Source organism: Anastrepha obliqua, chromosome 3 (genome assembly GCF_027943255.1).
Source record: "Anastrepha obliqua isolate idAnaObli1 chromosome 3, idAnaObli1_1.0, whole genome shotgun sequence".
NCBI classification, from domain to species: Eukaryota; Metazoa; Arthropoda; class Insecta; order Diptera; family Tephritidae; genus Anastrepha; species Anastrepha obliqua.
The window spans coordinates 50255912-50281478 of record NC_072894.1 but is presented as its reverse complement, the minus strand read 5'-3'; the positions used below and the strand labels follow the sequence as shown (position 1 = coordinate 50281478).

At 35.4% G+C, this 25567-nt stretch overlaps 1 protein-coding gene across 1 annotated transcript in view; it reads right to left on the bottom strand.

The window, feature by feature from the left end:
* Positions 1-1878: 1878 nt before the first annotated feature.
* LOC129241958 (protein bric-a-brac 2-like) overlaps positions 1879-25567 on the bottom strand; it is a 119170-nt gene continuing 95481 nt past the window's right edge. Inside the window, exons 2-4 of the mRNA XM_054878508.1 lie at positions 9912-9972; positions 5118-5545; positions 1879-4061 (exon numbers count right to left, since the gene is read on the bottom strand). Of these exons, the coding sequence (XP_054734483.1) occupies positions 3180-4061; positions 5118-5545; positions 9912-9972 (1371 nt within the window). The 3' untranslated portion in view covers positions 1879-3179. The remainder of the gene's footprint in view (positions 4062-5117; positions 5546-9911; positions 9973-25567) is intronic.

The window sequence follows — 25567 nt, the reverse complement described above, 5'->3', positions numbered from 1 at the left end:
GGCGAACTGTGTTGAAATTTATGTTCAGACAAGCTTGGCAATTCATCGTGAATTGTTTAACCTCTGAAAAAAACTTCCAAATTATGGAAATTTGCTTTGGAAGAATTTAATCTGTTCGCGAAGTTCATAAAGCTGTCTGCATCATCGTTCTATATTTCTTTCGACATAGCACATAGATGGCACTAGTTTTATTGCATTCACCTCTTTTTCAGTTAGACCTAATCTTAAAAAGACAGCTGTTAAAATTTCTTGATATTCTATTCATTAGTTCGTGAGTTACTTCGCTTAGAGTGACGCTACTTTTGTTATTTTCAAAAAAATGGATCAAACAAAATATTCGTGTTTTAATTTTACTCTGTTTGTTGACGGGAAAAAATATCGTTCAAGCAAAGCAGTGAGTTGAAAAGTGTTATGGGGCCTGGGCTTCATCGGAAAAAACAATAAAACGATGGCTTCCTGAGTTCAAACGTGGTCGCGGATGCACATGATGCAGGAATTTTCGCGTCGATACGTGACAATGGATGAAACATGCATCCATTATTTCACTCCGGAATAAAAACGATGGTCATCTAAGTGGGCAGAAGCTGGTAAACCTCGTCCAAAACGCCCGAAAGCACAACCATCGGCTGGAAAGGTTATGGCATCAATATTTTAAAATGTGCGTAGTGTAATATTCAGCGATTATTTTAGAAGGGAAAAAGGGAAAGGGAAGGCAAATATTATACAGCGTTATCGCAGTGTTTGAATGCAGAAATTGCAAAGAAACGTCCGCTTGTGGCACGGAAAAAAATTGTGTCTCATCAAAACAATGCACTGTATCACCATATCACAAGTCAACCAAAACAATGGCAAAACTACTTGAACTTGAATTGCTCCCATATTCACCGTATTCGCCAAAATTGTCTCCCAACGACTACAGGCTGTACGTAGACCTAAAGAAAAATTCTCGCCAGTAAGAAATCTCGCGCTAGAATGATTGCGTTGCTCCTTATGGAAATAACATTAATTAATAAAGCTTTTTTTGCAGACAAAAAAACGTGTTTTCTTTGTTAGGCTCACCTTTAACACATGACTCGTAGCCGCGGAGGATGTATGCCGACTATCATATTTAAAAATTAAAGAGAACGTATAACGATAATGAATCATTATTAATGTTTTGTATTATCATTTTAAATTCTCAACTGTTTCCTTTTGAGAATTTCTAGTACACTCAGGCTCAAAACAATCCCTCAACTTTTTTTAACAGCCTTGACTAAAAATATGTAGTTCGACTCCAAAGTAGATTTACTCGCTTCATCTGGTGAGATATTATAAGTATTTGCTATAAGTGTTTGCATACTCACCACACTTCCCAATTTAAATAATAACGAGTAATTTATTATTTTTTTTCATATTCACGATTAACTAAAATATTTATTCACGTCATTTTATATGTATGCATGTTTGTTGACTTTCTCTAGCATACACCAATAATTATCATTACATTACATTTTATGTAGTATATTTGTATGTATGTATATAATTTTATTATTTCTTATTTCGTACCTACGTGGCTAGTAAATACAATGAAAAGTAGATATATTTTTGTATGTATGTATGTATGTACTTATAGTAAACACCAAAGTCGCAAAAGCACAAGTCATGGAATTTGTTTTCCAAGTATGCAAGCAACTTTTTTACTTGTGTGCGCGTAAGAATGTGTGTGAAACACAAACCAAATACACATACAGGGTGTTAAAAAATATCTAAAATATTTAAGGATATACTGGTGTGGACCATAAGAAGCAAAGAAGTCTTAATAAGCATAGGTCCGCAAGCTAACGATTCTGAATATATGACATCATTAAATATTTCACATCTTTTATTTAATACCCTGTATATGTATGCATATATATGTATGTATACTTTTCAAAAGTATCTCACTTATAATTTAATATTTTACTTTGCCTTAGTTTTGAAGCTTTTTTACACTTTTTAATTTCATTTGTACATTATTTACAATTAAACCATAGTTTTAAAGGAAGTCAAGAAATACTTAGCTTAGTATTTTTCAGAGAACTTAATTTTGGAATTTTCTTTGTTTAATAAAAAAGGCATTTGTAATTTGGAAGGGATATCAAATGTCAGCAGACGTGATGTTTAGGATTAAAAAACATTATTAGCAGTCTAACTTTTTTCTATTTTTCACTATAACTAATTTTTTCTTATTATTACTAGCTTTTGTTTTTTGTTGTTTGTTTGACAGCATATACACACGCCTATGCTTAAAATATTAAATATAATGACACTTAGACACCTATTCGCACATTTAAAAATGCTCAAGTCTATTATTTTCAAAAACTTAGTTTCATAAATATTTTTTAATTACGTAAGAATAATGTTTTAATAAAAATTATTGTATTTATGTGTAAGCATATGCATATGTATGTGTATGTATAATATGCAAGCATTAGACAAACACTGGGAAGCAAATAAATAAGAGAATACACTACATATATGTATACTTGTATGTGTCATACAACGAGATCTTATGCATGTAGAGTAATATATTATGTGTATGTAGTAGTTGAAATAAAAAAGACAACGTTTTCCTTCCTTTTATTTTTCTTCTTAATTTACTACTTCAGTTTTTTACTATTGTATTTTTGTCTGTTTTAGTACCTAATGGAAAACTAACTGTAAATATGTATATTATTTACTTAATTTTTTTAACATACTTATCAGCGCTGCTCATACGTTTGCGTGTAGCTTCAGCACTCACCTACGGCTAATCAAATTATTATACGTACTTACCTTTTTAAATATATATATTTTTTTTTTGCATATATTTTTTTCAATTGAGTGCTTGCTAGCATATTTTTGTGTGTACATGTGTGCGTGTATACTTGCATGTTTTTATTTTTGTACCTAAACCTAATACTTATCAGCTAACTTACAAACGTTGGGGTTTAATAGCAGTCAAAAAAGTTTATTCTTAAAGAATTCTTTCTCCCTCCTTTCAACTTTATTTCCTATATGCAGACATTTTCATATACATATACGTACGTTCACTGGTATGTCTTCCAGTGACTAAATTATTATCTTACCCTTCCACATTAAAAGAATACTTCAACTACTTCAGCATTTTGTATTTTTCCTGCTCCCTTTCCTAACCTCTCTCTCTCTCCCATCTTTTCATTTTAATCCTCATGCGGTACTTCAGCATTCGCCTGATGCTCCAGCTTGATTTTCATTAGCGGCGATTCGCGTGTCGGTGGATATGCCGCTCCAGCGCTGGCACCACTTTCGGCATTGCCAAAAAATTCACTAGGGAAGAAATCTTCGAAACGCGGACTCTTATTTACCGTCTTTTGCAGCAATCCATTGGCGATCGCCTCGAAATCTATGCCAGGCGGCAGCGTTTCGGCAAACCGCTTATTAAATGCATAGTTGGTCGCATGCTCTTTATTCTTGTAGTGCGCATAGGTGGCAGCCGGATCAGCGACCGCAGCTGCAGTGGCTGGCATCTTTTGACTACTACTACCTCCACCACTTACTGCGCCGATAGACCCACGCGACTGATTGCCATATTGACGCGCTTGCATGGCTTCTTTTAGATCACGTTCTCGCTCGCGCTCACGTTCTCGTTCACGTTCACGCTCTCGGGCATAGTTAGCACCACTCTGATGCAGTTGACTAACACGTGAGGCTGCTTGTGTGGGCATCACATTCAACCCGGGTATACCCATCAATCCACCCAGTGTGCTCAAATCAGGCATGCTATCTGAGCTGCGGCGCGCTTCCGCATGCTGCTTAGCATTCGCAGCCGATACTTGATCTTCGATCTCGGAACGTTGCAAATATGCCGGCGATTTGTACATATTCATCGTCTGCGAGATGGGTGATTGCTGCTGCTGTGACATTATTTGGCGGCGCAATGTTTCGGTCATGGTGGAGAGTGGACTGGGCGAATCGGGTGGCGCAAGGGCAGCATTCTGTGCGGCGAGTTTGGCGGCATTATGATAGCCATTAGCCGCAGCGGCTGCGACAGCAGCATTACCAGCTACACCAAATGAGGAAGCCTATAGAGTAAGGGAGAATTGAGAAAAAAGCAGAAAGGAAATTATTAAGTACGAAATTATTAAAAAGGAGAAATTAAGATAAAGTTTACGCATAATAAGTAGATTCTAATGAACTATGGCCTAAGCGTTTGAATGCATTTCTTTTTAAATAATTTTAATTCTAAAAAGTTTGCTTTTATTCATTTTACAGAGACGTCTCACTGGCAGTACTGTCGAATTGCTATAATCTACAGAATTACTATAGTCTAGCGCGAGCGAGAGTAAAATTTACCTTTTAATTTCTGCAAAGTTTTGGAAATAGGGAGTTCTTCTGCGATATGCGTATTTTAAATTAATACTTTATTAACCGATGGCAAAATTCTCTAAACAAAATTTAAATTGGTATGAAAAAGCAAAATTTTTATTTCTAAAATCACTATTTAATTAAAATCGAAAATAATTTTGTAAGAAAAAAACTTGTGTGATAACTTTACAAACTTTAAGTCCTAAGCGGAATATTTTAACATACTTTTCATACCCGTGTTTTAGCATCTACCATTTACATTTAAAATATGTATTATATAAATAAACATTAGAGGTGATGGCAACCCTGCTATTTTTTGCATTATTAAAAAGATTCTGAAATGCTGAGAAAACAAACCCATATCAAAAACCGTTTATTTTCAATAAAAAACTAAGTGGCAACACTATCAAAAATAAATCCTTTATATTAGTGTGTTTTATAATGACCTTTAGCAGATACTTAATTGTTAATCTATTTGACCTGCCTGTAAATTTCATTCTAATACGGGTTAGTGTGGAATTTTTATATATGGTAAAGCCTTCTTAGTATAGAATGATCATTAGTACAGACAGATATAGTAGTAAATTTTATAGAAAATGATTTTATCCAAATATCTAATGGTATTCATGTACACACCCCAATATAACGCTTAAAAACCCAAAACAATGCAATAGACCGAAAACTGCAAAAACTATTCAATCATATTTCTAATTGTTGATGCATAAAAATAGACGTTCATACACATATGAACACATTCAGTTCTATTGACTTACCGCTTGCATTTGTCCATTGGCATACACATGCCCCATATCCTCTTTAATCTCGCGATAATCCCTAAACACAACCGCTTTTATAACCGAGCGTATCAGTTCCTCCGGCCACATGCCCAACAAAATACGTTGTGGACGTCCGCGCGCTTTTGGACGTGGATCGGCACCACCATCCAACGATGGGCCCAACATGTTATGCACACGATTTGCATATAGCACAAAAGTGGGATAGGGAATATCATATTTGCGTGCGGCCTGTGATAGCGAAAGACCCTCCTTCAACACACTAAATATAGCTTCGGCCATTGCTTCGGGACGCCAAGACTTTAACGGGCCACGTTCACGAAAGCGCAATTGTTGTACCAAATTTTGTTGATTAGTATTCCAACATTTTTGCCACATTGATTGCAGTTGATATTGATAACTGTCTGCTGAGACGAAAATGAGAAAGAGAAGGAGATAATTTGAAATGTCGAAAAAAACAATTTATAGTGTTTTCTTTTCTCGAAAAAATGTCATCACATTATATGACAACCAAGGCGAATTCATTAAAGGTCACGTTGAAATAGTCATTTATTTATTTATTTAATAGGACTATGGTTAAGCTCGTGCGGTTTTTTTTCGAAATTTGAAACTTTATTGACGTAAAATGGTTACAAATTTAATATTCAAAGTATTGTCCATCGCTTGCTACTACTTTTTCCCATCTTTCTGGCAATTCACGGATTCCCTTTGTGAAAAATTCGGTCGGTTTTGCCGCAATCCACGAATCGATCCATTTTTTGACTTCATCGTAATTACGGAAGTGCTGGTCAGCCAGGCCATGTTGCATCGATCGGAAGAGATAGTAATCGGATGGCGCAAGGTCTGGACTATACGGCGGGGGGGGTAGGACATCCCATTTGAGCGTTTCTAAGTATGTTTTGACCACTTATGCAACAAGTGGCCGAGCATTGTCATGTTGCAAAATAACTTTGTCGTGTCTATCGGCGTATTGCGGCCGTTTTTCTCGCAGTGCTCGGCTCAAACGCATCAATTGTCGTCGGTAGACATCCCCCGTAATCGTTTCATTCGGTTTCAGTAGCTCATAATACACAACACCCAGCTGGTCCCACCAGATACACAGCATAACCTTCAGGCCATGAATATTCTGCGCCGACGTCGATGTTGAAGCATGGCCAGGGTATCCATACGTTGCCCGACGTTTTCGATTGTCGTAATGGACCCACTTTTCATCACCAGTCACAATTCGATGCAAAAAACCCTTTCTTTTGTGCCGTTGAAGCAGTTGTTCGCATGCCATAAAACGGCGTTCAACGTCTCTTGGCTTCAATTCATACGGCACCCAATGGCCTACCTTTCGGATCATTCCCATGGCTTTTAAACGTTTGGAAATGGTTGATTGATCAACTCCCAAAGTTTTTGCAACCTCTTCTTGCGTTTGAGCCGGATCTTGATCGAGCAATTCCTCCAATTCGGTATCCATGAACTTTGGCGGCGCACCCTCGCGTTCTTCGTCTTCCAAGCCAAAATCACCACTTTTAAAGCGTGCAAACCACTTCTGGCACGTTCGCTCAGCTAGAGCATGCTCACCATAAACTTCCACCAAGATACGATGACTTTCGGCTGCTTTTTTCTTCATATTAAAATAATGAAGAAGAATTCTCCGCAAAAACACATTATTTGGCACGAAATTCGACATTTTCAAGTGTGGTAAAAATATTGTTGTTTACGCTTCAAATAAAAAACTTATACTGACGTTTGTGCCTTACGACAGTAGCTCTCCAATGAATGTTTGGAAATGTGGATCGATGGAATAATAATCAAGTTACGCCATCTGTTGTAAAACCGCAAGGAACTTATTCATAGTCCTATTATTTAAAACAAATAGCGAACTTTCTCATTATTTTATTTACTTGTAAAAAACTTAATGAATTTAAATTCATTACAAAATTTCAGTTTTCAAATTATAAGTTTGTTTTTAAATAATACGTTTTGTTATTTAATTTTGTGCTGGCATCCGAATGTAATATACACGCGAAAGAAAAAAAAGCAAATCAGCTGGTCTACTGTTACCACCTAAATTCGCTAAACTCGCGTTGGTGGCAACATTACGAAAATTTTGACAAACGCCTTATGAAAATGTTGGGCTTTTATATGAGAATATTTGGAACAAAAGCAATTCAAGACTTCCGCAAAGGTACGTATGTAAGTATATTAAATACTATACAATGCAATAAAATGAAATAGAACGATTTTAAATAAAAACTAGAATTAAAGTTTTCCCACAACTGCTTTGACGAGCTTAATAAACTTAATAGATAAATTAAAATCAGTTAGACAGCACTCACCCTCATTGTGGAGGGTGGAAAATGCCACAGAGAGGAACCCTTTAACACTAACCGTACCGGTGTATCACGTATACCTATTCTTACCACAACCGGTCATTTGACCGGTTATGCAATAATTGTTTTTTTTTTTTTCAAAACAAATTTAAAATTTTTTTTAATGCATAAATCAAACACAAAAAAATGCGAACTGCTAAATTAATATATGAATTTATATAAAATTAAATTAACCAAGGAACAAATAGTCAGTTTATACTTTTAAATTCAATTTTGTAACCGGTCAATTAGTGTTAAATATACATACACAAATTAAAACCAAAAAATTTAGCGCAGAGCAGAATTGCGAAGCTATTAAAAGAAGAGAAAACACCATTACGTATTGCAGAAAATGTCCATATATAATCATTTTTATAAATACAAGGTGGCGCAAAATTAATCACACTATGGGAAGATAGATATAAGGTTGTCAAAAAAGTCTTGCGGTATTTCCGCAAGCTTGTCTTTGCAAGCGCGTAGTTCTAGTTGTATTCGTCGCATCGGTTCACGCTACAGCTTTTTGGAAAGCTCTTTTCACGTGCTAACACGTGTTTAATTGTTGTTTGCTTTTAGTCCTTCGTGAGTTATAGCGTCGCAAACATGGTGCAAAATAAAGAGCAAATACGGCATATTTTACAGTACTACTACGATAAAGGCAAAAATGCATCTCATGCTGCCAATAACATTTGTGCAGTTTATGGACCCGATACAGTTTCCATTTCCACCGCACAACGATGGTTTCAACGTTTTCGTTCTGGGGCAGAGGTGATCGAAGATGCGCCACGGTCCCGAAGGCCTGTCGTCGAAAATTGCGATAAAATCGCTGAATTGATCGAAAGAGACCGGCATAGTGGCAGCCGTAGCATCGGCCAAGAGCTGGGCATGAGTCATCAAACCGTTATAAACCATTTGAAGAAGCTTGGATTCAAAAAGAAGCTCGATGTATGGGTGCCACACGACTTGACGCAAAAAAACATTTTTGCCCGTATGGATGCATGCGAATCGCTTCTGAATCGCAACAAAATCGACCCGTTTTTGAAGCGGATGGTGACTGGCGATGAAAAGTGGGTTACTTAGGACAAAGTAAAGCGCAAACGGTCATGGTCGAAAAGCGTTGAAGCTGCCCAGAAGGTGGCCAAGCCTGGATTGACGGCCAGGAAGGTTCTTCTGTGTGTTTGGTGGGATTGGCAGGGAATCATCCACTATGAGCTGCTCCCCTATGGCCAAACGCTCAATTCGGACCTGTACTGCCAACAACTGGACAGCTTGAATGCAGCACTCATGCAGAAGAGGCCATCTTTGATCAACAGAGGCCGAATTGTCTTCCATCAGGACAACGCCAGGCCACACACATCTTTGGTGACGCGCCAGAAGCTGCGGGAGCTCGGATGGGAGGTTCTTTTGCATCCACCGTATAGTCCGGATCTCGCACCAAGTGATTACCACCTATTTCTGTCCATGGCGAACGAGCTTGGTAGTCGGAAGTTATCCACAAGAGAGCCCTGTGAAAATTGGCTCTCCGAGTTTTTTGACAATAGGGAAGGGAGCTTCTATAAGAGGAGCATTATGAAGTTGGCACCTCGTTGGGAACTCGTCATCGAACAAAACGGCGCATATTTGACTTAAATCGCATCATTATAACCAATTTTATGAACAATTGAAAATTCAATAAAAATACCGGAAGACTTTTTTGACAACCTTATACGTTAATCATATTTGACACTTGTGAAATAGACAGCTACAGTATACGGACAGACAAGCAGTGGAGCGCGAAAGGCCAAAATAAATATTTCCAATTTCTAAAAATATATTTTTTTTTTTTAGTAAAAAGGTTATGCAAAAACAAAACTGGGCTTCATATAGACTAGGACCTTCATATACTTAGCCTAGGATAACGCGTATCATTTGCACCGAAGATTCAAAAGTTTTAGGCGAAACTCTTCAAAAGTTGTTGTGTTGCCTAAACAAATCGTTAATATTGATTTGATTGTTTTGAAGTTTCCAAAAAGGAAAGAATAAATTTAATTCATATAAAAGGACCAAATAAACATTTATTAATTTACCTAAGCTAAGAGTTATTCAGCAAATGCTGAATTGATAAATTTACTTTCTTTTTGTTTAGCATATATGGAGGGAAAATTTATTTTGAGACTATTTATGTTTGTAATTCCGTTAATACTTTTTGTTTAATTGATTTTTTGGTAATTAAAATATTTTTGAATCAATATATCAGGAATTGCTGGTAGTAAAATTCAGGCTGGTTGGGGCAAAATTAATCACCCTATCGGAAGGTTAATTTTACGCCACCTTGTATAATATGAGATAAAATCAAATCAACAATCCGAGTTAAAAAGTGATTTGATATTATATTACAATTTTTTTGTTTTGGTATTTTTTTAATTAATTAACTAACCTGTTACTGAAGAGGTTGATGCCCCACCCATCCAGGGATGTCCGCTTTCAATCATTTTAGCCTGTAAATATAAAATATTTAATTAAAAATTAACTTTATTATACCCATTTGGTTTTACTTAAGTAATATGAATATTTAATTTTTAATTTATATAGGCATATTTTTCAAAATCAGTAAAAGTTGCGAATATTGCTGCAATAACCAGTTATTTATGTAATAATAGAATTTCATCAAGTGTTTAGGAATTCAATACCTGATTACCTGATACTTACAATACGAAAGGTGCTTACACACTTCGGTAGTAGCTCTTTGACGAGTAAGACGTCAAAAAAATCGAGACAAATACGCTGGAAATGTGGAAGAATATTAACGCTTATCTATTTCTCTTTCATTTTTGGATCAGTATTTAGAAGAATTTACTACTATCCATGATACAAAAACATGTGCAGAACTTAATGAAGAAGAATTAGGCACAACTATCAAAAAACAAAAAAATGTATGCCTTCCGAGAAGTATGGCCGAACAACGTTCCCGAATTCATTGAAAATTAAATTGCGCAAAAAGTTGTCGAAGAGTTACTCTTGAAAACCCTTGTCTCATATCAAGCAAAAATTTGCTCCTGGCTTCAGATTTTGTTCCAAGATTCTTTCAAAGAATCGACATGAAACGTTTATCGAAGCTTTGTATTCTTGCGATACACAATTTATGCACCAATTTCTGCGAATTAATGCTACGCTGCGCTACGATCATTTTTCGCCTTAAAAACGTTAAAACTTATCGGCGCAACAGGCCTGAAGGAGAGCGATTGAAAGTATTGGCGCAACTCAATATTCAGAGAGATCTAAATACATCACCACTGTTAGTTCAATATATACTTCCGTTTTGTTTATAAAATGAAAAAAATATATTAAATAAATTTATTCGCGAAGTTCATTGAGCGCTCGCCACCATTCAATCATCTTTTCTCACGAAACGCATTCTCATATTCAACGGTGTGGCCAACATCAAAACGTTAACCAACTCTCAATGATTTTGAAGGAATCAGATTGACTGACATAACCGGGTATACGTAGTATAGGTATACGCTCATGCTAATGCGTGGCCTTCTGGGCGACGACTGATTGGACGAGTGACCAAATATGTGTGAAAATAGTAGTCGAATTCTGCGTGTCAATCAAAGTTACTCTCACAATTTTGTTTTTCACCATAGCAAATGGCAAAACCTAGTAAACTATCATCCACGGATCGGAAAACCTGATCATCGAGAAAGCAATGCAACCTCAGAGATACAGAGAGTGACCCTTTGTTGCAAATTTTGGAACGTTGGTATCGCTGGCTAATTTTTCTTTGAAAATGCTTTCGGTCAACCGTGAGCATTACAGAGCGCATAAGTGCATGATAAACGATTTTTTGTAGCCGGATATTGAAAACACGAAATCGATATTTTAAGGACTAAGTTCGGTAATTGTATTATCAGCCATCAATCGTATTGACGTCGCCGTCAATTAGCCACTTCGAAGCTACGATTTGAAGCCGTTAAATCTTTTTTGTGGCCGGCCGTGAATGGCCTATGTTATGCGAATAATCCAATAACGATTGAGGCTCTTAAGACGAATATCGAGTAAGCCATTCGAGATATACCGCCAAAAATCGTCACCAAGGTTTTGGAAATCTAAGATAACAGGATGCCTTACTGCGAAGCAACTGAGGCAGCCATGAATGAAATTGTGTTCCATAAATAATGAAATAAAATTAAAACAAAAGAAATCTTCAGACAAAAATGTGTGTTATTATTATTTTTTTTTTAATAAAAAAAAGAATACTACCCCGTATGAAAACCTGTAATAATTTGAAGAAGAGCACGTCTGGAGTGAGAATATTTTACATAACTTGTTAATAAGATTCTATTTTAGCTCTAAACATTTATGCAAATCGGTTTAAATTATTATTTTTTATTTATTTATTCAAATGAGTAATAATTATGAAACTGTATGGCCAATTCTCAGACAATCGACGGTCTTAATATTCCGGCATGATGAAATGACGGCTATTGATTTTTGAGCTTCGAAGAAATGAGTAGTTTGTAGTGATGTTGGTACTGATTCCATTTGCACAGCGAAGTTACTCATTTTTTATATCTTCTGGAAGAGTGTATTCAAAAATTATAATGGCTCTTTGTTTGACCGGTTTGACCCGGAACACACATAATTTTGACTAAACCTATTTGCGAATTTTTGTGATTACTGGGGACTTATTAACTGAGTTCAGAATATCCTAGATTGTCGATTCGCTGTCACTGCAAATTATGTATTTATGGTTTTCTTTGGAAGGGAATAGTACGTGTGGACCAAACTATACACGAGTCAAAAGTTGTTTGATATCATTTGACATCAATGCAGAAAGCCACTAATATATATTTTTTTTTGTTTTTAGAGAATTAATCTAAATAAAATTATGTTGTTCAGAAATTAAATGACAACGATATCGAAAAAATTGGATTAATGCTATATAAGATACTCTTAATTTCATACCCATATTGCGGTGCATTATACATGCATCCACACAAATGCTTGTAATTATAACATTCCACTCTCTTCTCTCTTAATTCTATATCGCAATAATGTATTTAAACTTTATAGATAGTTGATTGAATAAAATATTCACCAAAACCCAACTGGTCATCCAAACTCAAAGCAGCCTCAGGATCAAATTTTCAAACTGATTTTATTAAAACGAAGTAACTGAAATATGATTTAGGGTCAAAATTTCATTTACATACATACTACTGTGGGCAAAAAGTAAGGTGAATTTATTTGTCAAACTTCGCGGGATTAAAATTTCGCTCTAGTTATTTTTTTCATGAGTTTGCAGCACTGTTAATAACATCTGGGCCAACTTTCATGTGAATGTCATTATCATTAATATATTTACGCTTGTGTTTACCAAATGACCAAGAGTGCATTTTTCGATTTTTACAATGTCTGATTTGATTGAGCAGAGAAGTGCCATCAAATTTTGTTTGCGGAATGAAATTTCGGCTGCGGAAACGTTTAGCATGCTGCAGAAGGCATTTGGTGATTCGACCATGTCGCAAAATGTTTATAAGTGGTACAAAGACTTCAAAGAGGGTCGAGAACGTGTTGATGACTTGGAGCGCTACGGACGACCATCGACGTCAACAGATGACCAACACGTCAATAAAGTGAAGGAGTTAGTGCTCAAAAATCGTCGGTTGACTGTTAAAGACTTTACTGATATGATCGGAATATCAGAAGGATCTGTGAAAACCATTTTTAAAGACCATTTGGTACTACGAAAAGTCAAATCTCGTTTGGTACCGAAACTCTCAATTTCTTAGAAAAAAGTCCTCGCGTTGATGTGTGTGAAACAATGCTTTCAGACTATCAGGACAAGCTCAAATGCATCATTACGGGAGATGAGACTTGGATTTATGCTTACGACCCTGAAACAACCGACCAATCAAGCGAATATCGTGCTAAAGGCAAGGCCAGACCGAAAAGAGAACGTCAAAGTCGTTCAAAAATAAAGGTCATGAAGGCAGTTTTTTTCGATTTTCGTGGTGTGGTGCACTATGAATTCCTTCCACTTGGCCACACTGTTAAAAAGGAATATTATTTGAGCATTATGCTTCATTTACATGAAGCAATTCGTCTAAAAAGACCAGAATTATGGGCCAACAACTCTTGGTTTTTGCATCACGATAATGCACCGTCTCACACTGCACTCGTTCTTCGTGACCATTTCGCCAAAAATTCCACGCATATCGTTCCGCAACCACCGTATTCGCCAGATTTGGCTCCGTGTGATTTCTGGCTATTCCCAAAACTCAAGAGACCACTCCGGGGAACGCGTTTCGAGTCGATTGAGGAGATAAAAGCTGAATCGAAGAAGATGCTGAAGGCTATACCGGAAATGGACTATTTGGCATGTTTCGGGGATTTCGAGAGGGGATTATTTTGAAGGGGATGAAATTGATTTACAAGAATAAATAAAGATTTTTCATTTTACAACCAAATTCAACTTACTTTTTGCCCACAGTAGTAAATATTATATTTACATGTTTGATTCAATGAAATACGAATACAAATATTCGAAAGTTATGAAGTGCAGGTAGTTTTTCAATTGATTTACGCCTTCACAGCACATATGTACATACATATACTAATTAGAAAACTTGTGTATAAATAAAAAAGCAATAATAATAATAAAAATAAATTATAATAAATTATTAGGAAAATAACATATAATAATCCACAACAAGAATTGCCTGTGTAAATCATACCACACAAATGCCAAATGTGGAAAGATCGAAATGTAAAAATATTTCAGGTTTCTCTACGAACGCCATCTTGTTTAGTGAGCTACTGTCATAAACAACAGCTGCAGGCAGTTTACACATGTATTCTCAAATACTCACACAAACATGTACACGTATACACCTGTTTTTGCAAAATATTTCTGAATATAGCAAATACTTATGAGAATATATGTATATGTATGTATATATAGGCTCTACTAAACTTATACAACTAAACTGCTCCTCGACCTTTGCTACCTTTGAGTTGTACATAAAGTTCAGTGGAGCTTGTTTAGACTCATTCGCGCGCCTGCCATAAAAATGTTTCCGACTTGTATATCAATTATTCATACATTTTATGACTTTTTAGCGTAGCCAATATAAGCACACACACAATCTCGTGTGTTCACATATGGACCTACTACCAGCTTAGATAAGTATTTGAATCCGAGCAAACAGCGCTTTGCGAGCTGTTATGGATAGCAAGAATATTTTGATATGCTACTGCAAATAAGAATTCATATCCTAGTTGGAAAATAGCTCTTGGCGGACTATGTCATCAACGAAGTCATCGATGACCTTCTAGATAGATGTAAAAAATTGCAAATGACTTGGGTATGGCTGCCACATATTTGCTCTCTTCAAACAACAGCTACCAAAAAAATTTGCAAAAAGGCTCAGTCGATTTAGCCATGGCTGTACGCTATCCGCTCTTCTGTCCGTGCGTAGGACACGTATTTGCAATTTATGATGCTTAGATCCCATATGAATATGATTGAGATCGAATAAAAACCACGCCCAGTTTTTATATGTTAAGATAAAATTTTCGTTCGTTCGCCCGTTTGAATTTACAAGTCCTATAACATATTTTTAAACAAGTAAAAATTTGGCTGTTAATTTTTCGAGTCAAATATTCATTAAACTCATAGAGAAAAAGAAATGTAAGCAATTTCCTTCTATTTATTACACCAGCATCAAAATTACATTTTACTAAAATGTGCGCGGTTATAAAAATAAAAAGTTGGGATTAGACCAAATTTAGCACTTCCTTACTTGTTTATTTTACTATAAGTGCTCATGGCTTGAAGAGAGAGTGAGAAATATGACGTCATAGTGGGTGTCACACATGACAGCTAATTATAGCTATTTATGTTGAGTAAGTAGAGTTTAACTTTGAACTTTGAGATATGGAGAGCGACATATAGCGGGTTTTCCTGGGTTATTCAGCTCAATATTATGATATATAAATATCCAAGGGAATGATCCGTATAATTTTTATAGGTGTGGACACAACTATTTTGGTGATAATAAAAAATAGAATTATGTGTGGATGCATTCTTCACAACCTTTTGTTGTTTGGAACATGACAGCATGGAAGATGAAATTTTAAGAGAAGATAAATAATCTATAAATAATATAATATTTATTCAACAAATATGATAATATAAATAATAATAAAATAATATAATATCACATTTTCTAGAGAACGATATTTAAGTTGCAAATCGGCGTAACATAGTTCTTCAACAGCTAATCAGTTCAAATGTTATCAATTTGCCGTTGCTATCAATTCGTTAGCATAAAATCTGCTGCCGTAGAATCAATTTTGTTTTGAATAACTTTTTTACTAAATAAAGAAAAATTATTTCGACGTATGGAAATCTTTATTTTGACTTTTAGGCGTTCGATTGTCTGTTTGTAATCTGCAGATGACTAATTCACAAGCGTCAAATATGATTGTCGTACAACGGCATTTGCAAAAATTATAAATCTTCCGATAGGATGATTAATTTTGTACCACCTTTTAGTTGACACCTAATGCAAAGCTTTAAAATTTTCTACAAAAATCCCATTCTAAATAAAATGCATTTATAAAATAATATATCTTCTACTTCACTTTATATAACTTCACGTTTCTGTACACATTCACTTGTCGGCGCTATCAATTGCAAAAGGCTGTGCTGCTAAACGAATAACGAAAAACCAAATGAATAAAACGGATCATAAATCGAACCAGATCGCTATCAGCACATCTTCATTGTTTTTGCATTTGAGTGCAAAATTGTATTCGAATGGCGATTATTGTCCATTGGACTACAGCAATAGTCTGCGATAGGCGGCACTTCATGATGAGCATCTTGCAACTTTATGGAGCCCTGGGAAACGCAACTGTTGTTCGAAAAAGCCATTGACACTCCTTTTTAATAGTTAGTGGAAGGTCATCGATAATTTTCCATGGATGACTTCAGTTGTGGATTTCCAACTGGCATGCTAGTCAATGCATGTGTATGAGTGTATATATATGTGTATTTAGAGTTGTAAGCATGTTTACACACCATAAATGGGACGTGTTATATATGCTAATAACTTGTCCCTTAATTTCAAATATTTAGTGCAAATTTTTCAGCTTCATAATCAGAAAATTAGGTATCCAACATAAAGTTATCCCTCATTTGCCAACCTTTTCTACATTCATCTACCCGAGCTAAAAATAGTAGAATTTCCTTTCGCATGAACTACTATATGTTTAGACAGCATGTGATCATGTTTATATGCTAATACGAAAAAAATGCATAAATATTTCTACTTGTCTATATTTATGCGCTCAGGAACTCGCGCACAGCTGCAGCAAAAAAAGAGAAAAATAGGAAAAAAGAAAAGGCAAAAGCAGTTATGACCGACTCGCGCTTTTGCCTTGATAGGCGTCGAATGCCAGCAGCTAAGACCAATGTGGCTTTCCGAAAAAGCTCGATAAGCATGACAAAAGAAAAAAATTCTGCTTCATTGGTCAAGCAAGCGGAGGTGTTATGTACATATGTATGCATGTATATGCAGGCCGCGTACAGCGCGGAGTTTATTACTTTCCTTTGCAGACATTTCATTGCATATTTTACGTTGGCACGAAACGAACATCAATTTGCTGCCGCCACAAAAAGCAGTCAACAATGTAATAAAGTAGTAAAGTAACTGTGTACTTGTACCTACTTAGTGTATTTGTATGCACACATATGCACGAGTGTGTGTCAGCTGTTCCGCAATGATCAACATGCAACAAGAGGAGCATTTTTTCGCCAGCTGACTGCTTAACTGTTTTCTGTTTTCTTCACAAGCAACTCGCTTATATTTTCTTTTTCACTCTTTTGCCGAGCTTATCCTGCGAGGATAGCGATTTATTTAAAGAGGAATTAGTTGCTTCCTCGCTAAGCCATTTCCTTTTCTACACTTTAGCCTGGCATGCGTTTTTTGCAGAATTAATGTACTTATTTTTTGTTCTCTGTTGCACAAGCTGTATGCAAATGTTGCACGTTTATTAATAAATTTGAAAGAATATGTACAGAAAAAATATGAGAAAAAAGTCGAGCAATTGAGCAGTAAGCACCACAGTGATTCTTGTTAATTTTGTTACTTTTATAAATTTATGTATATGTGTTTGTGTGTCCACATGTACGCGGTTGCCTTTGCCGCTTAGGCTGGCTTTCACATCGCTTAGCATTTAGCAAAACGGAAATGCAGCCTTTTAGGCGCTAACGCCAGCTACGGCAATGGCTTGCTTAGTTGCCTTGCTATTGCAAATTGGTTTCTTATATTTTTTTTCTCAGCTCAGTTACTACTTTCTTGCTTGTGAAGATGGCAGGTTGCATGGGATTTGTGGCAGCGGATGTGAATTTTAATAGATGTTAAAACTTCCGTTTTTCATAGTAAAAAAGAAGTTTGCAAAATGAATTCAAACGTTGGTACCCGGCAGCTATTTTGCAATGCTAAAGTGACCATATAAATTTTGTGAGCGCATATGTGTATGTCTCATGTGCCAGTGTATTAAATGAGTGTACATTTATTCGTTATTTTCCAATGCAGCTGACACGCGCAAATGTAATTAAAGTTTTCTGCAGAAATCCAAAAGAACAACCAAAATACAGAAAAAAGAAACAATAGAAGCAAATAATCTGCTAATGGTTACTGGTAATTAAAAATCTTATATCAGAAATATTAAAAAGTTATTTGCAGGCAACCTATTTCTATTTAAACATCTATTAACAAATTTAGTTTGATTTAAGTTAATGCGGATTTGTTTGAAATGAAGCTGAAAAATTAAAAATTAGCCCGAGATGTTTATAATTCATAATTAGTTTGTCATATGCGTCATGCAAAGAAAAAAATTTGTTTGAGACTCCTAATGAAAAGAAAAGGCGGCCGTCAAAGCCGATTGAGTTGGTGCGTGACTACCATTCGGAATTCAAATCCAAAATAAAGAAAAAGTGTTTTCTATAGCGATGGCTTTCGGTAGGCAATGACAAACATCCAAGTGTATTTCTGCCATGAAAAAGCTCATCGTAAAAAATATCTGTCGTTCGGGGTTGACTAAAAACTATAGGACGAGGAGGAGCTCGATCAATTACCCAAAACGAATGTAAAGGCCAATTATATACAATATAATGTATATATTGAAAGGGATTATTATGTGAAGGCCAATTATATATAATGTATATATTAAAAGAGATCATTATTTTATTTTATAATAATTATGTGATAATCGAGTTATTTGCCTCTTTCTTGTATATCACTCGCCAGAGCACGCATTCCTATTTCTGTAAATTCTGTTCTTTTACTTCTGCCATTTAATGGACCAACCCAATTTTTCGGCTTAACAAAAACAACATAAAACAGGAAACCAATAAATGGAGCCAAATAAAAACCAAGAGAAACTGGAACACCACAAACGGCCTTTATCACTCCAAAAAGTTGCTGAACTTTATTAGGAACAGAGCAAAATCTTCTCTCACCCTAGAAGAAAAGGGTCTCAGTTTGCTCTGTAGAGCACTTACCGGGAACTTTGCCTGCAATAAACCATTAAATACAATAGGATAATCTAGCCTAGTTTATGCAGGTTCTACTGTGAGGAGTAAGTGAGTGTGAGGAGCCCAGGTGATGAGTGAAGAGGAGTCCATGGAACACCTAATCACCAACTGTTAAACATTAGGTCACACTAGGAGACACATAATCCTTAGCTCGTAACAACTAAAGGATGAAGACTTGCAAATGCTCCCTCCTAAGGAGCTGCTTCATCCTCTAGTAGGTTTGAGCTAATAATAGGAGGAGGAGCTCGGTCAAACAGCAAAAAAGGGTGTGCGTCTTGATGTTGCTCCACACATGGAGGAACCTACAGTTTTAAGCCGACTCCGAACGGCAGATATTTTTATGAGGAGCTTTTTCATGGCAGATTCATCGTAGTACTAAGTAATAAAAACTAAGCACTTAGAGTCGGCAATAGATCAATCGGGCCATAGTACATGAAGGCCTTAGTCTAACCCGTACAACCGTTACCATTACCCTTTATTCGGCCATTCTAATAAGTTATTTGAAGGAATCGGTAAAGAAATGGCTGCTTTATATCATGCCAAAATAACTCCATTTGCTACCTCAGATATGCTAAAGAATTGGAACCCCACATATGGTAAAGAATTCAAACAACTAGATACAAACTAAACCAATAGCATTTATTATAATTGGATTTAAGTAATTTTTTTGCATAGTAGGTATTATTTTCTATTCGAATTCATTTGTATTGTTGTGTTTTTTCTATAATTTCAAAGAAAAATTAACTTTAAATTTTATTATCGGAATAAATATTTGTGTTATTTAGTATTTCGTTGGTGTATTCAGTTTTCGTAAATACCGCCAGCGTCAAAATAAAGTTTACACCAGATATTGTTAAGTTTTGACTATTTATTTACTAATTTTATAATTCCAAATATTTGTTTATAAAAATATGGTTCGTACTAAAATAAAATTCATATAAACTAAGGTTTCAAACTTAACACAAAATTTATAAAAATTCTGCAAATGTTCAGCAATATTTCACAATTTTTACTAAGAATTTATAGAAAAATTCCAGGTGCCCAGTTTTGTAGATTATTGAATTTTGGTATTTTGCGCATTTCGACACAATTTTCTTCACACAAAACTTTATACAGGTACTTTGATGCATCTTTTTTAATAGGTAAAAATCGAAGACGAGCCGAAATACGTGCAAGCAAAGCTGCTGTCATCAATTAACTGAACAATGAAAATGGCCGAACTCGTCGGGATGAGTGAGAGATATGAGTACCAACATATCGCCACAAAAAAATCGAAATTCGAATATACGTAACCTGCGAAAGTTCAAAATTCGCAATACTTTTTGAACACACTTCGTACACCGACTTGCCACTGGCTTGCCTAAGACCGGCATGAAGCATTCAACAAGCTAATTTATATAAATGTGTGCATGCGTGTTTATATGCTTATACGAATTCTTGTAAATGTAAATATGTATGTATTCGTGAAATGTATTAAATTAGAATCTAATGCAATTTTGTTTTATTTTCTATACTCCATGTCGTATAATTAACCCACAAAGAGGGTTGCAAGCACCATCACCCCTATCAAATTCTGCACTGCGATGTGTCTAATATCCAATACCGAACATACCTGCGAATGCTTTACGTTGCTATTAAAAATTTCTTTGTTTTCAATATGAATATAGTATTTTCCTTGTCAGTTGGACTGCTTGTGCGTGGGTATGGAACGTGTGTACACATGTATGCAATATTCTATGTAAATGTACAGGCATACTTGTCGTCTTACTCATAAGTTTTACGTTTCTTATATAATTTAGTAGTTTATTTATTATTCATTTTCGATTCCCATATTTTACTACAACCAGCACTGTATTCGTTAACTGAACAGCCAGCAAACGAATTGCCCAACTTTACCAATGCCAATAAAAATAAGAAAACCAACAACAAACCTATATAATACGCGAATAAATCAATATACATATGTACGTACATAGTTGCATACCTATGCACATGTATATGTGTGTATATATATATGTAAGCATGTGTTCGTAAAATGAGTATCCTTTTCATTGCGCTGATGGTGGCGCGCACTATACCAATCCAATTCTTTGCTTTAAGACTGCTTCTGATGCTACGAAGTAACTTCATTCCCATCCGAAAGCTCACTCACTTGTCCATTCTCTATTTGAATTAACTTCTCATTGTTTTCTGCTTGCCCAGTCTGCAGCTCACTCATCACAACAAATTTTTTGAGCATTTCTATTGCTTCACTCCAAGTGTCTTCAGCTGCGAGTCATTCTTAGTATGCATATGTAACGATGTAGACTTGTACGAGTATGTACACCTACACTTGCATTAATACCGATGCTTCTTGCTACCACTCTTACTGCTTTTGCTGTGCGCCTGATAGTTTTAGCGGCATTTTCTTCTATGGCCCCTTAACGTTATCCAACAACCAATAACAAATCCTGTAGTTGTAGTTAGTTGGCCACATCCACACTATTACTTGTACCAGCACTTTGATAACTGTGGCCAACTTAGTCAGCTTACTTCTCCTCCCTGAAACCATGGTTTGTCTACATTTCTTTCTCACTCTTTTCCCACCATAAACGATGCCATTACATACATATTGTAGACATTTTATATTGTATTTTATACATTGTTTGCCGTTGAGCTCACTCCGTTCATTAATTTTATAAGAACCGTAACGCATAATAAATAATTAATTTAAACGCCGCCGCACCCAACTTTTGTAGATTCAAGATATTAATGTGTTATGGAATGTCCAACGAGGGAGTGCGCCGTGAAGGTTCACATTTAAATAAACTAAGAACAGGCATTAATAGTAGGTACTTGTATAAGTGTGAGTATGGATATGGTTATATTCATTGATTGATTGGAGTACGAGAAGCAGCAAGCAAGAATTCGCAACATAATTCGTTTGGGTCTCGGAGCTCCTTAGCAGGTCGAGCTGATGATGCGCTTGCGAATAACGGAAATGAAAGATCAATTTTAATGAAATTGAATCTTATCGTCACAAAATTGCACAGTAAAGTATAAAAAACGTAAATGCAAAACTATTAAATGGCATTAAAAGTAGTGTTTGGACTAATGTTAGGGAAAATGTGCAAGCAAAGATATTTATCAATTGTCGCTACTTCTTCGCGGGTTAGAATTAATGAATCTACTGGAATTAAGGAATTGCAGCTAGGAATCGAAAGTATGGATTGAAATTGTACGCAAGAATTGTATTGTGAAAGTTTTACGACAAATATTTGTATATGATATTAACCATATTCATATATAACCGCCGTAGCCGAATGGGTTGGTGCGTGATTACCATTCGGAATTCACAGAGAGAACGTTGGTTCGAGTTTCGGTGAAACACCAAAATTAAGAAAAACATTTTTCTAATAGCGGTCGCCCTTTCGCCAAGCGTTAGCAAGTGGCGAATAGATGGAGCAAATATATAAATCTTGCTCGATGACTAAGGATGATAGAATACTAGGTTGAGCCCATGAATAAACAAAAAGTGGAAGAGAAATTACTTGTTTGTGAAGAGAAAGAGCAGGTGAAAAACAAACAAAGGAAGGGAAATTCTTGTTTGTGAAGAGAAAGAGCGGGCGAAAGCAATAGAAACACAAGAAATTATATACACTATCTTGCCGCAGCGTCTTCCGCATAAAAATGCAAAAACACTGCATTTGGAGGCATTCACAATTAACCAAGCGGTACTTCCTTTTCATTAGTTTGTTTAGTTTAAGTCTCACAAATCACAATATTGCCAAGTCATTCCCTGAATTTTCACAAACATGCAAGTTTTCTTCTGTTTGTTTGTTTTGTATTGGTAAAGGTCCTGACATTACACTTGTCAAAATCCCGAAAAGTAAACTAACTGTTTTGGGAAAACGTCACAAATTTGCATTGTTCGAAAGCTTTGTTGTTGCTTTTACATGTAAATTGTTTGTCAAGTGCGTTAAGATTTTTATATAATATCTGTTTTTTTATGTCAGTAGTGAATAATTCCTAGACGGCTGCTTTTTTATGTCATCTTCGGCAATTGCCATATAGACAGATATGCAATTTTACACGAAAGAACAACGTGAATCTTAAAGAACAACATATCTTAAAATTCGTGAATTTTTTAGTTCCGTTGGGAATACAAAGAAAACTGGCAGAACAAAAACCAGAAGTTCTGTTCAGAATATTGCGTGCTGTAGCGCAAAGTGTTGCTGAATATTTACATGTTTTACATGATGCTTCATGCCACAATGTGCCTCTAACCTGGGCTCTACCGGGTTCTCTTTATTTCATATGGTAGCTGTAGTAGAACGGGGTTCTGTAAGCTTAAGTGTAGCAGAGGATAAGGTAAATTAATACGATTGAACTGCTTTTAATTAAAAAAAAAAAACATTTATGTTAGCAAAAAAATTGCTAAATGTTATAGATCAGGATATGAGAATAACAGTTTTCTGCACTTCCCCATGTCATTTAACATATTTGCCTACTTAGACATGTACATAATTTGTTGTTAATAAAAGGCCAGGTGTCAAATCGAACAATTTTCTCTATTTGTAAATATGTATTTATGTATAAAATGGATTAAATTTATTCAATTTTTCTGCGGCACTGCAACAAATGTTTACTTTATTTCATATACATATAAACGGAATTTTACATATGCGGCTCATAAATTTTCATATGCTTTCCCAGGTAAAGCAGCACGAGACGGACGACATCGTTTATAATATTTTATATTGCACTTAAATGTAAAGGTTAATAAGCCAACTATATTTACTTATTTATGCGCATACGAGTATGTAGCTCCAAATAAGTTTATGTTGCCGAAGACGCAAAAAAGATTCCTATTAACTAAATGTATTACGAGTAAAAAACTTTTATTCAAAATGGCTTTTATAGTAATTTTATTCAAACTTTTACTTCAACAAATAAGAAAAAGAAATTGTCATACTTGTTACTTTGTCTTTATTTTTAATTTTCTTCTTTCGTTATGAAAAATGATAAAAGTCTAATATAAATGTTTTTTTTTATATTGTATAAGACCAGAAGCAATTTCAGAGAAGCCTTTAAGTGAAAATTACTCTACCCAAATTCTTGATAAGATTTATAGTCAGTCTTCTTAATATTCTAATTTTGGTCTGACCTAGGTCGATCATACACATGAAAAAATTGATATTCGTTAAAAAAAAGCAATAAATCATTTCAATAGAAAAAATTGTGCGATATGAGTACAAACAGAGTTGTGTAACTACTAAACAACCATGTATCAGTATGTTTATAATTTCTTTGAATAAGCTATTCCTAAACAAACTTTTAGCATGGCTTTACTGTAGACATTCAGCAATTTATACTTGAGATGAAAACGGGCCAAGAAGGCGAACAGAAAATATTCTAAATAAGTATTTGTTTCTTACTATTATTTTCACTATTCTATCTGAAACACAAAAGTTTAATGATTAAATTAAAAATCAAATTGTATAAGTTATTCACTAGATAGCCATTTTAAATGCCTTTCTAACTGCTAAATGCAATTTTTCACCAACGATACCCTTCTCGGGCAACTGAGTCATATATCTTGCGGGTATATTCCTGCACTTTGATTCATGTATGTACGTATCTTCAGAGTACTATCAATCTGTATTTATTTGTGCAACTAAGTTTATTGCTACAATCATATCTAATTAATACATTCCATTCGGCAATATGCTTGCCAGCGTTTGCCGCAGTTAAGACAACGCCGCCGAGTCTGAAATAAGTAATTAATTCAAAATATACGCATACCAATATCTAACATCAATAAACACATACGCATACATATATGCACACATATATATGTACGCATTTATATGTACTCAGTTGTCTAGTTCTGGGGTGTGTACTTAAGAGCAAAGTGGATGTAAGTTGTTAAATACATAGGTATGTACAGGAAGGTGGTGCAGGGTGTAGTGACCGCAGTAGCCGAATGAGTTGGTGCATGGCTACCATTCGGTAGTGCAGAGGTTGGAACCCACCATCGCGAAACACCATATGATATAAAACGTTTTTTCTAATATCAGTCGCCTATCGACAAACCTTTGAGCGTATTTCTGCCATGAAAAAGCTTCTCATAAAAAACCATTTGCAATTGGCAGTAACATAAAACTGTTGGTACCTCCATTTGTAATAATAAAGGGTGTAAATATTCGTAAGTAGATAATTTGAATTTCTGCTAGCCCGAAAAAACAATTTGTACGCTAAGGAATGTTATGCTGCCGCGGAAAGAAAAGATGCTGCCTATAGGGCCACGCTTCGATCGGTCGCAACGCGAGCCATGTGGGATCGTGTGGGCGTAAAGACCCATGATATAAAAATCGATACACACCATCTTTTTGTCGGTTTTAAAGCTACATTCGACAGCACGAAAAAGAGTTGCTGATATGTCGCGACGTCTGAATTTGGTATCCCCCCAAAACTTATACGGCTAAGCAAGATGACGTTGC